We start from the raw sequence: 14,971 nt of genomic DNA on the forward strand, positions 1-14,971 counted from the left end.
CTCCACATCGTTCCTTAACCCACTCTACATCGCCCCTTTACCCACTCTACATCGCCCCTTCATCCACTCTACATCGCTCCCTAACCCACCTTACATCGCCCTTTAACCCACTCCACATCGCCCCTTTACCCACCTTACATCGCTCTTTTACCCACTCTACATCGCTCCCTAACCCACTATACATCGCTCCCTAACCCACTCTACATCGCCCCTTTACCCACTCTACATCGCCCCTTTACCCACTCTACATCGCCCCTTTATCCACTCTACATCGCCCCTTAACCCACTCTACATCGCCCCTTTATCCACTCTACATCGCCCCTTTATCCACTCTACATCGCTCCCTAACCCACTCTACATCCCTTGAATCACCTCGCCTTAATACCGCTATGACCTTTATAAACCTTTATAATAACTTGTGCTTTGTCACCCTTCACTTCCCTCTTCCACCTCTTGCCACTGCCATGTCCCATCATGTTCACCCTAACTCCAAATCTCTCGAATTACTTCATTATATTAACGCTATGACCTCCATTAATCATTATAATAACTTGTTGATACTGACCATTCTCTCACTGACGATGCTACTAGAAGAGCCTTGCAGGACATTGACTCCAAGCTTGTTAGCCTTGGTCACCTGGCTGGACAGCTTGGAGGATTTGTTGGTGAAAGTGAGAGTGTTAAGAAAGCCGTTATATATGCTATTATCGCCCAAATTAACAGTAATGAAGAGCTTAAAAAGCTTTACTCTTCTCATGTTACTATCCTTTCTGAGTCTGTCAAGCCTGCTGGCAAGGCTGATGACAACCTAAAAATTAGTGAGCTTAAAGATAAAGTTACCACTGAAATTACGCTTACTGAAGAGGCAATTAAGAATCTTAAGCCTACTGAAAATAACTCTCTTCCTTCCCCCTCTCCCTCTGCTGAGCTAGCCAAATTGCACTCCAAGTTGGAGGCTTTGAGGAAGGTGGAGAAGCTTTGTGGATTTTATGAGAATCTTAATACTAAACAAAATGATCCTAAAAAGCTCTTAGATAATTTATGTTCCGGCCTCGAAAAATTCCTCGGCTTCAACTCTGACTCCAAAGGCTACGACGGCAGTGGGATTGTGTACTCTGACCTGGATAGGCTGTGTGACGCAGTGATGGGATTTTTGAGTGGTGTGCTTGAGGATGTCAGCGAGAAACAGCCTTACAGTGTGGGTAAAACAATACTAATAGAGATTGTTACTGAGCTTAAAAATAATTTATCCACCGGGCGTGAGGGTTTTAAGTTCATTGCGCAGGTGGCGGATAGGGTGCGGGGGTATAATGAGAGTGTTAGAAAGCAGAATGACTACGTCAAAGAAAAAATGAAATTGTTGACTTCAGATATGCAAACAATTAAATGCGAGGTGGGTGAAATACTCCAGGATGAAGAAACTATCGAAGCGGGAAGAATTTATCGAGCTGTGGATAACGTGAATGGTAAGTTGGAAGTTGGCATTAGAAAAACCAAGGACTATTTGGGCTATATATCGTCGGTGCCAAATATCCTTAGTGACTTTAATTTACGTCTGAAACATAAAGTAGAAAACGTCAATATGAGTGTCAAACATGAGTACGATAGGCTTTGTGACATGTCAGACAAGGAGAAAAAAGATCATAATGATATGGAGGTAATGATAAAAACGGCGCATGAAAATTTAAGAAAGAGTGTTAATGATAAAGTTGAATATGAAATAACGGAGTTGATTTATAGGTTTAAGAAGAGTGTCACGGAACTGCAAAAAAAATTGCAAAAGATTAACGAAGGTCTTGCATATTATGCTAGAAATGTCTACTCGTGGATTGAGAAAGCTGATAAAATTATGCAGACGGCTTTGGATTTAATAACGAAGATTTTGGAGGAGGTAAAACATCCTGCGTGTTCCGATTCGAATAAGGATAATCTTGAAAAAGCCAGCAAGGCGTTGAGAGATAAGGCGTATGAGCTTTTCAATGCTGGTACCAAGGCAAACGATGCGGTGCAGCAGTACGTTAAAGCAGCGCTAGGGCAGGTAAAAGAAATGGATGGGAAGCTGAAGGAGGATTTGTACAAGGTGAAGCAGGCTGTTAGTAGGCAGGTGGAGGAAATTAAGACGGCGATTGGGAAGTTGTATAAAGTTGTTGAGAGCGGAAGTGCGGAAGGAGCAGATGAACATAAGAAAAAAGTTGACACACTTATTAAGCATATCAAAGGCAGAATCGGGGCGATAAAAGGAGAAGGAAGAAACACTAATGGTCTTGATTTCATTAGGAGAGGTGTAATAACGTATGTAACGGGATACAATAAAAAATTTGAAACAGAGAATTTGTTGAAGTGGGTGAAGAAGGTGGTTAGTTTGAGCGACGATGCGGAGGGTTATGTCGAAATGTACCTTAGCGGTATTCATGATGAGCTGACGGACGAACATAAGTACGGTCAGCAAACCCTGGCTAAAATTACTGAGCTACTTAAGACTACTATTACAGCCGAGCTTCATAAAATTGCAGCAAAACATACGATCGATCTCAACCACAATGGCAATATTGATGTAAACTTAAAATCGATCCAGAAATTTTTAGATAAACTAAACAGTGGTGCTTTACAACAACTAACGAAGACAATTGTCGATCATATTCAGCAGCAGTTACAGCGTGGCGGTGTTGTACGCGAAATTCCTACGCAAACAGACGATCTTAGCCAAGCCGTCAGAATAGTCCTACATGCCGTATCTACGGCCACAGATAGATTGGGGGAAGAGATTAATGAACTCGTAGAAACATGCAAATTACAGAACATTACACATACGATGAATTCAATCACAGTGCTCTTCGATAAGTTTGACAATGCACTTGGATTGAATGCTCCTCTCACCTTCGGCGCCCAAAGCACCAACCACGCCGCCGCCGTCGACTCCGCGATCACGGAGGTTACGACTGAGCTTGGAAGGCAGTTGCCTCCTGAAGGTGGTAACAAGGCACAGAGTCATGTACAGCTTAATAAAGGAACATTCACCGCATACGAAAAATTTGTCGTCCAACCCATAAAAGAAGGTGAGCTAACCGGCGCTTCCGACGGTTCCGAAGGCTCCCTCCCCGCGGCGATCGGTGAGATTAAGACGGAAGTGGAGAAAGCATTGTCCGAGATTGGCAAATTCAATGGTGACTCTCAGCAGGAGTTAGCAAAAGTCACCTCCAAAATCGATGCACTATGTTCCACTATCAAGCAGGCAGCGGGAGACGAAGAAGGGCTGAAGAAAGTATTAACCGAATTTAAAAAAGAGGAAATTTCCAAAGGCGTCGACAAAAAAGGCCTGCAAGCGCTACACAAAAAAATTACTGAGCTAAGAGAAAATAATTTGGTCGCCTCCATCAGAGACACTGAAGGATTGCTTATATTAGCAGACATGGAAAGAACAACTTTTATAGACACTCTTCGGAAACATATCGACTACCAAGTTAATGTTGCCCAAACCGCTCTTCTGAGAACCGCCCGCCGCAACTACGTCACCTCCGTCAAGGCGCTCCTCACCGCGTTCGCGGACAAGGTCGGCCAGGAGTTGAAGGGGTTGCCGGGGGAGATTGAGAGGGATTTGACGATCGGGTTCAAGGGGTTGATGAAGACGTTGGAGGATGGTAGTACGCACAAGGATGCAAAGCAACAAGAAAATATTAAACTACTAAGCAATCTCACCGATAAGTCTGCTTCATCAGGCTCTAAGCCTATGACCTTCACCGAGTTGGCCCAGAGCTTCTATGAATTTTTGATACCTCTGGACACTTACATACAAAAAGAGATAAAGAATGTGCACAATGAAGAAAATGAAAAGAAAAATCCAAACCCGTCGAACACTGAAACTCTTTACACTGGCAAGTTTAATGCTGTTGTTAAAGGATTTGAATCTCTCCTCTTCCACCTTATAGAAAGGAAAAAGTACGATTGTAATGTGCCTAATAAACTACAAAACCTCATAGATACACTCACCGACCTTAAGCCAGAAAACTTCGCCACACCGAATAGCCCGGTCTTGGATGGTGTCATAGAGGGGCTCACGAAATTCGCGGATGAGCTGGACAAGGCGTACATATCGGTGTATGACAGTCAAATATGCGGTGAACTTATAAAGGACTATAAACAAGTATCCAATCTAACAGGAGTAGTGGAGACGTATGACCTAACTGACGAAGGCAGGAACTGCGCAAAAGTGTTCCTAAGTATACTCGAGACGCTATTCCACGATCTCCACGTATTAAGGATAAATTGCATTCCAAAAAGTAGTCAGTGGCATAGTAAGGACGTTTGTTTGTATGACGTGGAGGAAGATGGAAGCCGCGTTGAAAATCGTCTAGGCGGCTGGTTGAGAGGCCGCGGTTTCCGGGTGTCCCAAACTAAAGCCAGTCATGATGGTGAATTAAGAATTCAACCTCATTCAACGAAAAATGGAATACACGGATTCATGGTTAACGGCAGCAACGATAAATATCTCTTCAAGAATAATGATCACAAAGAACAAAGTCGCGCAGTTCAGAAGCTTATCCACCACCTTCACGATTACTGGAAAGTCTGCCACCTCTACATTCCTCATAACCCCAAAACGCCGTCTAACATCAATCAGATGCTTCAGTGGCTTGCCGGTCTGCGCTTCAGGCCGGACCTCAATCCACTTTATATGTGCTTCAAGGAATCGTTTCCTAAGCCTGAAGGAATGGAACACTTGTCATATAAGGAAATTAAGCGAGAAGATGTCAAGCTCTCCGCCACCACTACGATCACGTATCAGGAAATGGCAGCCATAACATTGCGAGATGTTTGTCTGCAATCGTATGACATATTGCTCGCAATCCAAGGCCATGGTCACGCGAGTGGGCGGTACGCAGTTGACTTCCGCACAAACGTCGATAATTTAGATTATCCCAGCAACGCTGCATCATGCTTTGACATGCTCGTCGATGTATCATACAGAGTGTATGACCAACTGTATTTCGTATTCATTCAGTGTCAGCGCACATCGGAGGCTAACAGTTGGCGTGAGTGTTGGTACGGTCGTCATATTGGTGGGTCATCATGGGAGTGCAATTCCATGCAATGTCCTAACCAACGATGTCCTCAAAAGGTTGACCAAATTGCCAACCAAAACGCTAACCAAAATGCTAATCAAATCGCTAGGCAAACGTGTGACCAGCACCCTAAGTGCGGTATCAAGTCACCCTTGCAGTCGTTTTTGGAAGACGGCTTACAAGGCTTCCTGCCACATTCACTTACAAAAATTGGCTGCGGAGAAGAGTGTTCACTGGGCAAGCACAGAGGGTTACCATGTAAAACGCCAATGGGATATGCTGCCCTTGGTGTTGAAGCATCTCATACGAAAAAGGGTGAGAACCTTGCTGATATTTTAGAAGGTTTCTGTGGCAAACGAAATTCATCGCTTACTCTATTATGCGCGCAATTCACCTGTTTGTTACAGAAAGCACCTCAGTCGTTGGACGACATGTTCTCGTTCTTCTACAACTTCCTTAAGGACCGTACTACCAACAGCGAGCATAGGCTGGCGGCATTCGAGAATGCAGTTCGAAAAGCCAATTTCGGCGATGCTACTAAACGCTTGGACATTACGTGTATGTTCAGTGACAAATCTCATGGCACTAATGGTACGTCTACTCATATTAAGGGTGACCTGTATTGTCTCTACAGTTGCGACTACGATTCCGAACCAGAGATTACTTGCGGTAGATACCTACAGTCTTGCGGCATAAACATATGGTCTACGTTCTCAAGCAAAAACAGCGGCAGGTATCTGTCGTGGATTGTTTACTTAACTGAAACGTTCTATGATTTGCTGAAGCAACTTTACGAGGAGTGCTGCAATAATTGCAACAAGCCGGGCACCAGATGCTACGGCAAGATTTGCGCCGAAAAATGCCAAGTGCAAATGTATTACAAATCGCAAGCATCCGATTCTAAGGTTAAAACGCCCGCTACCATCACGCATCCTAATCACGATAAGCAATGCAAATCTATCGCGACGTGTCCATTCACTCGTCCAACACTGTCGAAGTATGGCTTCGTTCTTCAAAGCTCACACAACCTCAGTGGTTCACACAATGTGGCATCCAAAAGGACGTGCCAAGATTTGTGCGAAACCTTGAAAAGAGTGCTCAGCGACGAAAAAGATAAAAATAATGTACTTGCTAAGTTAGTACATGAGACCATCCCGGAGTTCCTTTACCAGATCCGTTTCCCGTTCATGACCCTAACCCTCGCCCTCTGGCTCCTCTCTTTCCTATACCTCCTCCACATCATGGTCATACGCCTCGACCTGCTCCACATCAAATCGCACCTACATAGTCCCTCGAGTCATCGCATCGCTGCTCAATCGCTACTTGCGGCTGCGCGTGTTAACAAGCTTAACAGAGTGTTTTATCTGCAACCATAATCGTACTCACGTGTTTACCTTCTACACTCACTTAGCATCACCTACTCACCTAACTTATGAATTGTTGTCTAATCTATTGTATCACTCACTAATCGTTGTATGTGATTGTGTAGTAGTTAACTAAAGTGCTTATCAAGATGCTGACCAAAGTGCTGACCAATGTGCTGACCAACCACCTGACCAAAGTGCTGACCAATGTGCTGACCAACCACCTGACCAAAGTGCTGACCAAGGTGCTGACCAAAGTGCTGACCAAAGTGCTGACAAACGTGCTGACCAAGTTGATGTCACGGCAGCGATGACATGGTTACAGCAGCGATGACATGGTCACGGCAGCGATGACATGGTTACGGCAGCGATGTCTTGGTTACGGCAGCGATGACATGGTCACGGCTACGACGACATGGTGACCAGAGTGGTGATTATTATCCACCCTACATCGCTCCTTTATCCACTCCGCATCGCCCCTTTATCCATCCTACATCGCCCCTTATCCACTCTACATCGCCCTTTTATCCACTCTACATCGCCCCTTAACCCACTCCACATCGCCCCTTTACTCACTCTACATCGCCCCTTTATCCACTCTACATCGCTCCCTTATCCACTCTACATCGCCCCTTTACTCACTCTACATCGCCCCTTTATCCACTCTACATCGCCCCTTTATCCACTCTACATCGCCCCTTAACCGACTCTACATCGCTCCCTAACCCACCCTACATCGCTCCCTAATCCACTCCACATCGCCCCTTTACCCACCCTACATCGCTCCTTAACCCACCCTACATCGCTCCCTAATCCACTCTACATCGCCCCTTTACCCACTCTACATCGCTCCCTAACCCACTCTACATCGCTCCCTAACCCACTCTACATCGCTCCTTTATCCACTCCACATCGCTCCCTAACCCACTCTACATCGCTCCCTAACCCACTCTACATCGCTCCCTAATCCACTTTACATCGCCCCCTTACCCACTCTACATCGCTCCTTTGTCCACTCTACATCGCCCCTTAACCCACTCTACATCGCTCCTTTATCCACTCTACATCGCCCCTTTATCCACTCTACATCGCCCCTTTATCCACTCTACATCGCTCCCTAACCCACTCTACATCGCTCCCTAACCCACTCCACATCGCTCCTTAACCCACTCTACATCGCTCCCTAACCCACTCTACATCGCCCCTTAACCCACTCTACATCGCTCCTTTACCCACTCTACATCGCCCCTTAATCCACTCTACATCGCTCCCTAATCCACTCTACATCGCCCCTTATCCACTCCACATCGCCCCTTTATCCACTCTACATCGCTCCCTAACCCACCCTTCATCGCCCCTTAACCCACTCTACATCGCCCCTTAACCCACCCTTCATCGCCCCTTAACCCACTCTACATCGCCCCTTAACCCACTCTACATCGCCCCTTAACCCACTCTACATCGCCCCTTAACCCACTCTACATCGCCTATTTATCCACCTTACATCGCTCCCTTACCCACTCTACATCACCCCTTTATCCACTCCACATCGCCCCTTATCCACTCTACATCACCCCTCTATCCACTCCACATCGCCCCTTTATCCACTCTACATCGCCCCTTTACCCACTCTACATCGCTCCCTAACCCACTCTACATCGCCTATTTATCCACCTTACATCGCTCCCTTACCCACTCTACATCGCCCCTTTCACCACTCTACATCGCCCCTTTCACCACTCTACATCGCCCCTTTATCCACTCTACATCGCCCCTTTATCCACTCTACATCGCCCCTTTACCCACTCTACACCGCCCCTTTATCCACTCTCCATCGCCCCTTATCCACTCCACATCGCTCCCTAACCCACTCTACATCGCTCCCTAACCCACTCCACATCGCTCCTCTACCCACTCTACATCGCCCCTTTACCCACTCTACATCGCCCCTTAACGCACTCTACATCGCTCCCTAACCCACTCTACATCGCCCCTTAACCCACTCCACATCGCTCCTTATCCACTCCACATCGCCCCTTTATCCACTCCACATCGCCCCTTTACCCACTCCACATCGCCCCTTAACCCACTCCACATCGCTCCTTTATCCACTCCACATCGCCCCTTTACCCACTCCACATCGCTCCCTAACCCACTCTACATCGCCCCTTAATCCACTCTACATCGCCCCTTAATCCACTCTACATCGCTCCCTAACCCACTCTACATCGCTCTTTTATCCACTCTACATCGCCCCTTAAACCACTCCACATCGCCCCTTTATCCACTCTACATCCCTTGAATCACCTCGCCATAATACCGCTATGATTTCTTTAAACCACAATAATAACTTGTGTATTGTCACCCTTCACTTCCCCTCTTCCACCTCTTGCCACTGCCATGTCCCATCATGTTCACCCTATCTCCAAATCTCTCGAATTACTTCGTCTTATTAACGCTATGACCTCTATTAACCTTTATAATAACTTGTTGATACTGATCATTCTCTTACTGACGCTGCTACTAAGAAAGCCTTGCAGGACATTGAGTCCAAGCTCATTAGCCTTGGTCACCTTGCTGGCCAGCTTGGAGGATTTGTTGGTCAAAGTGAGAGTGTTAAGAAAGCCGTTAAGAATGCTATTATCGCTGTTTTTGACACTAATCAAGACCTTAAAAATGACCTAAAAGATGTTTACTCTTCTCTTGTTACTACCCTTTCTGAGTCTGTCAAGTCTGCTGGCCAGGCTGGTGACACCGCTGTAATTAGTGAGCTAAAAAGTCAAGTAACTAGTCAAATCACTGAGATTAATATGCAACTTAATAAGCCTAATAACCTTAATTATAACTCTCCTTCTTCCCCCTCTTCCTCTGCTGAGCTAGCCAAATTGCAGTCCAAGTTGGAGGCTTTGAGGAAAGTGAAGGAGCTTTGTGGATTTTTGACTAATCTTAATAATCAACAAAATGATCCTAAAAATCTCTTAGAGAATCTTTGCACCGGTCTCGAAACATTCCTCGGCTTCAACGCTCAGTCCAAAGGCTACGATGGCCAGGGCATTGTGTACTCTGACTTGGATAGGCTGTGTGACGGGGTGATGGGATTTTTGAGTGGTGTGCTTGGTGCGGTGAAAAACACTCAGACATACAATGTCGGTAAAAATACATTAAATTCGGTAAGTAATGAAATTAACAAACATCTTTGCTCAGGGCACGATGGTTTCACTAAGCTTCTTCCCCGTCTGACTAAAGGGATCGAGAAGTACAACACAGAAGTGAGAGAGTCCAATGAGAAAGTCTCGGATCCCATTAAGGAACTCTTAAAATTCACGCATAATGATGGTAAGTTAGTTAAAGACATTAATAGAATTCAGGCCGAGAAGACTAGCGAATACGAGAGAGTTGAGAAGGCGGAAGCCTTGGTGAGGGAGTGCATGAAGTCGTCGGCAAAATTCTTTGCTAGCCTCAAAGAGGCCGATGAAAATATCAAACAACTAAACACAGACTGCCAATATAATGTGTACACCGCCAAAAACAATGTGCTATATGAGACGCAAAGGCTGAAGGACTTTTCCGAGAAGAACAAGGGACAGGGTAAGCGGGTGAAAGGTAAGGAGAAAGAAAAATTAGATGAATTGCTAAAAGCTGTTGAGAATATGCTTCAGAAACTTGGTAGCGATATAAAAGGCAGAATTGAAAACGATGTGAGAATCCTCGTCAACAAGTTAAAAGATGCAGTGAGTTTGATAATAAAGAAGCTGCAGGAAATAAGTCAATTGATTGCAAAGTACTACTCTGCGCTGGAAAAGTGGACTGAATTTGCGAAGGGTGATCTCGAAGCGTCACAGAGGAATTTCAATATCATTTTAAATGAGATTAATGAAGGCAGCGGTTCACATCAATATATTACGCAGGCCAAATCGGCGGCACTCCAAATTGAAAGGGATGCCGTGCAACTGTACGATGCCGCAGATCACACTAAGAGGGAAGTTGAGAGACTGGTTGAGGAGGTCAAACAGAAGATTCAAAATCTGAATGAGGCGCTTAGAATCGATTTGGGAGTTGTAAAACAGAATATTCATACTGGGATTTGGACATATGTTAGTAAGTATGTTACAGCGGTACAAAACAAAATTAAAGAAACGATTACAGACCAAGAAGGTTTATCAAAGATTGAGACTGCAACAAAGGCGTGGGCGCAAACGTTTAGCGGCACGAGGAATTTCGGCGAAAAAGTTAGAACTTGGATTAAAGAGATTTTGAAGGAGGATGAGATGGTGAAAGAGAAGTTGAACATTTATGTTGGAAAGGTTCAGCTTGCGCCGCAGTATAAAACGCAAAGCGCATATGGTATTAATGACGGCATTACCGAAATGATCGCAAATCAGGTGATTATGAAACTTAAGGAAAACGATGATATTATTGATACAGCTGGTGGCGACGTTGATTCACATATTAAAGGTGATGACGGGTCGACGAAAAATATTGAAAAATACGTCACCGCCGTTTACCTGGGTTGTCAACAATTTGCAGGCGGAATCGAGTCAATCATTCATGGTAAAGGACAGACAGTTGATGACCCAATGTCCAGGGGAATCAATATATTCGCCGGGGAAATAGCTGAGATAATTGAGCAGCAATTGCAAGTCTCTCATTCCGGCATCAACAGATCATACCTTACTGAAGCTGTAAAGCGAATTTTGGCCGCACTTACAATGGCCGCCAACCAGACGGCCGCCGATCTCGAATGGCTCATCGGTGAAAGCGACGAAGAAGGTAACATAGGTAAGATCGACAATTCGCTTGATGTGCTTGGAAAGCTGAATGCGGGACTTACCACAGCGTTGCTTACTCAATACACCGGTGGCGGGGACTACGTTTCCACAAAACCTTTCGACACCAAGTCGCGGACGTTGATTGATCTTAATGCCAACATTGAAAAGACCATTGATAAAGAACTTAAGGAGAAGATCGGAGAAACGGGGAATGATTCGAAAATTCTTGATCTAAAAAAACTCGCAATATACAGTGACGAAAGCGACCGTTACCCAGGCTCAAAGAAGAAACTTAACGACGCCGTCACAGCAGTAACCACCGACGGTTTGTCATCTTTGGCAAGCACAATCGGCAACAGTGGTCCTATAAAACGCAATACCTTCGACGAGCAGTTGCAACACGCCGTTGGTCATCTCGACAATCTATGCACAACAATTAAACGCGCCGGGAGAGATGTCAACTTCTTTTTAGATAGTCTCGGAAAAGGAAAAATCGACGATGACCTGGCTAAAATTAAGAAAAGCGTTGACACGCTTCACAGCGGTCCGGTGGCGGAAGCCCTCAAAATGGCCCGGGGATTCGCAGACCACGCCGACAAGCTACGCATCTCAACCATCACCTCGCTGCACCAACAAGTTGACGAGGAGGTAAAGCAGTCCACAGCCACATTCACCGCTTATGCCCGAAAGCAATATGTCTGCTCCATCATGTCGTTCCTCGAGCAGTTCGCCGAGAAGGTAAACGATGAACTAAAAACATTGCCGCAGCAGATCGACACCGACTTGACATTAGGCTACAAAGGATTCGTAAAAAAGATGGAAACGCATCTCCTGCCGGGACTCACCATACCCCCAAACACCCCGCTCAAGGACGCCGCTTCGACCCTCAAGGCCAAGCTCACCGCTTTCATGGAACAACTGCAAAATCAAGCGGATTTCAAGAAATCGTTCGAGACCGTCAAACCGTCCCACACTGCGCTCCTCGAGTTACTTCAGCAGCTTCACGACTCCAAGCACTTCGGCCACCTCGTCCCTCCCAGGGTCAATGCTCTGCTCGATAGGCTCGGTGAGCTGTCGCCTAAGAAGTACAAGGAAGAGGCACAACCCATGCTTGACACGCTGAAGGTTGGGTACGGAGCGTTTGCTGAGGAGCTTGACAAGGCCTACGTCTCGGTCTACGACGGCGCTAGCAATATCAACTGGGAGCAGGAGAATAACCCGGAGACCACATACTGCGCCAAAATACTCCTCACGCTCCTACAGACGCTCTTCGACGGTTTGCATGAGCTTCGTCAACACTGCGCAATCAAAGCTGCCTGGGAGCACAAAACGATTTCGCTAACCGAAGCTGCGCAACATGGAAATACGATCACCAATCCACTTGGTAGCTTCTTCAAGCGCTGCGGTTACACTGTCTGCTCAGGCCCGAACAAGCATAACGGTGAGCTGCGGAATACGGCGGAGTGCAGGGGCGGACATATTCACAAGAAGTTGGATGGAGACATAAGGGGCATTGATGGTCAAACGTACAAGCTTGTTACCGAATACGACGAAAAGAAAGATGAAGAAAGCAAGCAGCAACATGGACTCCTCAAGAAGCTGTTCGACCACCTCCACGATTACTACAGCGTTCGTCACCTATCCACTTTCTCCGCCAAGACATATCCTACTTCCGTCTACGACATGCTTCAGTGGCTTTGTGGTCTCACGTACAATCCAGTCCACGAAACGCTCTCACATGACGGATTTAGTGCATTGTTTGAGAAGCCAGAAGATGGCGAAGCCAAGCATCATTTAATAGATGATATGCCAGTGGAACTTGAAGACGCAGACTCTTTGGAGGCATATCCACAGAAGATCACAGCAGCGTCCTTGAGTGATGCTCTGGCAGTGGTATGTCACTACTCACATGACGTGCTCACAACCATTCTAGGCCACGGCCATGGTGACGGTGTATACGCGTGTGAGTTCAACACAAACAACAGAGCTCTAATGTATCCCAGCAATATGGACACCTTGCTTTGCATGATATGTGACGTCGTCAACCGTCTCTACCGCCAGCTCCACTTCCTATATAACCAGTGCCAATATAACACTGAGCTCAGTGGCTGGCTTGATTGCGAATATGGTCAAGGCGTCGGTGGCTCAGGTTGGCGGTGCAACGTCGACCAATGTGCCAACCAAGCGTGCAACCAAAACAGTGGGCAAAGAGCCAACCAAAATGGTAACCAAAGAGCTGACCAACGATGCGACCAGCACCCTAAGTGCGGCGTCAAATCTCCATTGCAATCATTCCTCGAAGATGGTTTGCAAGGGTTCCTACCGCATCAACTCAAATACGAAAAGGGCAAAGTCGTCTGTTCGGTTAAAGATCATTCCGGCATAGAGTGTATCACGCCTTTCGGTTTTTCAAGTATCAGTCATAGGGCATCGCACAGGGCTACGGGGCAACGTATCGTCGATGTGCTTGCTGGTTACTGTGGTAATCAAATGTCTCCCCTCACTAGACTCTGCAGCTTATTTAATTGTGTTATTCCTACTCCTCCCAAAACGCTTGGCCAGATGTTTGGCTTCTACTACAGCTTGCTTGTTGACTGGGATGACAGCAGTAAACGCAATGCCAAACGTGAAGCACATAGAGAGGCAGCATTTAACAAAGCTGTTAGTGACGCCGACTTCGCAAATCCCAAAACCACTTTGGACATGACTTCGTTGTTCAGAAGCGGAAAACATAATCCCAGTACAGGCGACCAGAGTAGTACCCATCTTACCGGCGATCTCTATGCTCTTGTTAAATGCAACGGTAACCCAGCGTCAGATCCATCACACCCGTGCGGCGCATATCTTAGACCGTTATGCTATGATACCTGTGCTATGTTCTCCAAAGAGCACGCCGACAAGTACCTTTCATGGATCGTCTACTTGACGGAGACATTCTACACTGCGCTTCAAAAGTTGCTAGAGGACTGCCAGAAAACGTGCGGTGCGGATTCTAAGAAGTGCAAAATTGGAAAATGTAAGAAGGATTGCGAAACAAAGGCGAAGCCACTTGCTCCATCCTCGAAACACAGTGACGCCTGCAAATCAATTGTCGAGTGCGGGTACATTCGTCCTACATTCTTCAGATATGGTTTCATACACAATAACGTTAGCAGTCTCAGCGGTGTATCAGGTGACGCACATAAAAGGACCTGCACAGATTTCTGCACATTATTGCAACTTGTGACGAAGGAAGGTAATGTACTTTATAACATCGTAAACAATACCATACCCAATTTCTTCTGGACGATTAGACAGAAATTCTTCTGGACCATCCTCGCACTCTGGCTCCTCTCTCTCCTCTACCTGCTCCACATCATGGTCATCCGCCTAGACCTGCTCCACATCAAATCGCATTTACATAGTCCCTCATCACATCGCATCGCCGCGCAATCACTGCTTGCTGCTGGACGCGTTAACAAGCTTAACAGGGTGTTTTACCTGCAACCATAATCGTACTCACGTGTTCACTATCTACACTCACCTAGCATCACCTACTCACCTAACTTATGAATTGTGCTTTAATCTGTTGTATCACTTATTAGTCGTTGTATGTGATTGTGTAATACTTAACTAAAGTGTTGACCAATGTGGTGACCAAAGTGGTGACTAGAGTGCTGACCAAGGTGCTGACCAATGTGGTGACCAAAGTGCTGACCAACGTGTTGACCAACGTGTTGACCAATGTGCTGACCAAGGTGCTGACCAATGCCATGACCAGAGTGGTGACCAAAGTGCT

General features: G+C 46.1%; 2 protein-coding genes across 2 annotated transcripts; both read left to right on the top strand.

The window, feature by feature from the left end:
- Positions 1-1,144: 1,144 nt before the first annotated feature.
- BBBOND_0005900 (hypothetical protein, conserved) lies at positions 1,145-6,436 on the top strand (the record flags this gene model as incomplete). Its single annotated transcript, XM_012915416.1, has 1 exon — positions 1,145-6,436. One exon carries the CDS (start codon positions 1,145-1,147, stop codon positions 6,434-6,436), a length of 5,292 nt encoding a protein of 1,763 aa, XP_012770870.1.
- A 2,398-nt stretch (positions 6,437-8,834) lies between these two features.
- Positions 8,835-14,685, top strand: BBBOND_0005910 (hypothetical protein, conserved; the record flags this gene model as incomplete). The annotated part of the gene is made up of 2 exons (XM_012915417.1): positions 8,835-8,870; positions 8,965-14,685. 2 exons carry the CDS (start codon positions 8,835-8,837, stop codon positions 14,683-14,685), a joined length of 5,757 nt encoding a protein of 1,918 aa, XP_012770871.1.
- Positions 14,686-14,971: the final 286 nt, after the last annotated feature.

The sequence above is a fragment of the Babesia bigemina genome, scaffold Bbigscaff_76777, assembly GCF_000981445.1.
Source record: "Babesia bigemina genome assembly Bbig001, scaffold Bbigscaff_76777".
NCBI classification, from domain to species: Eukaryota; Apicomplexa; class Aconoidasida; order Piroplasmida; family Babesiidae; genus Babesia; species Babesia bigemina.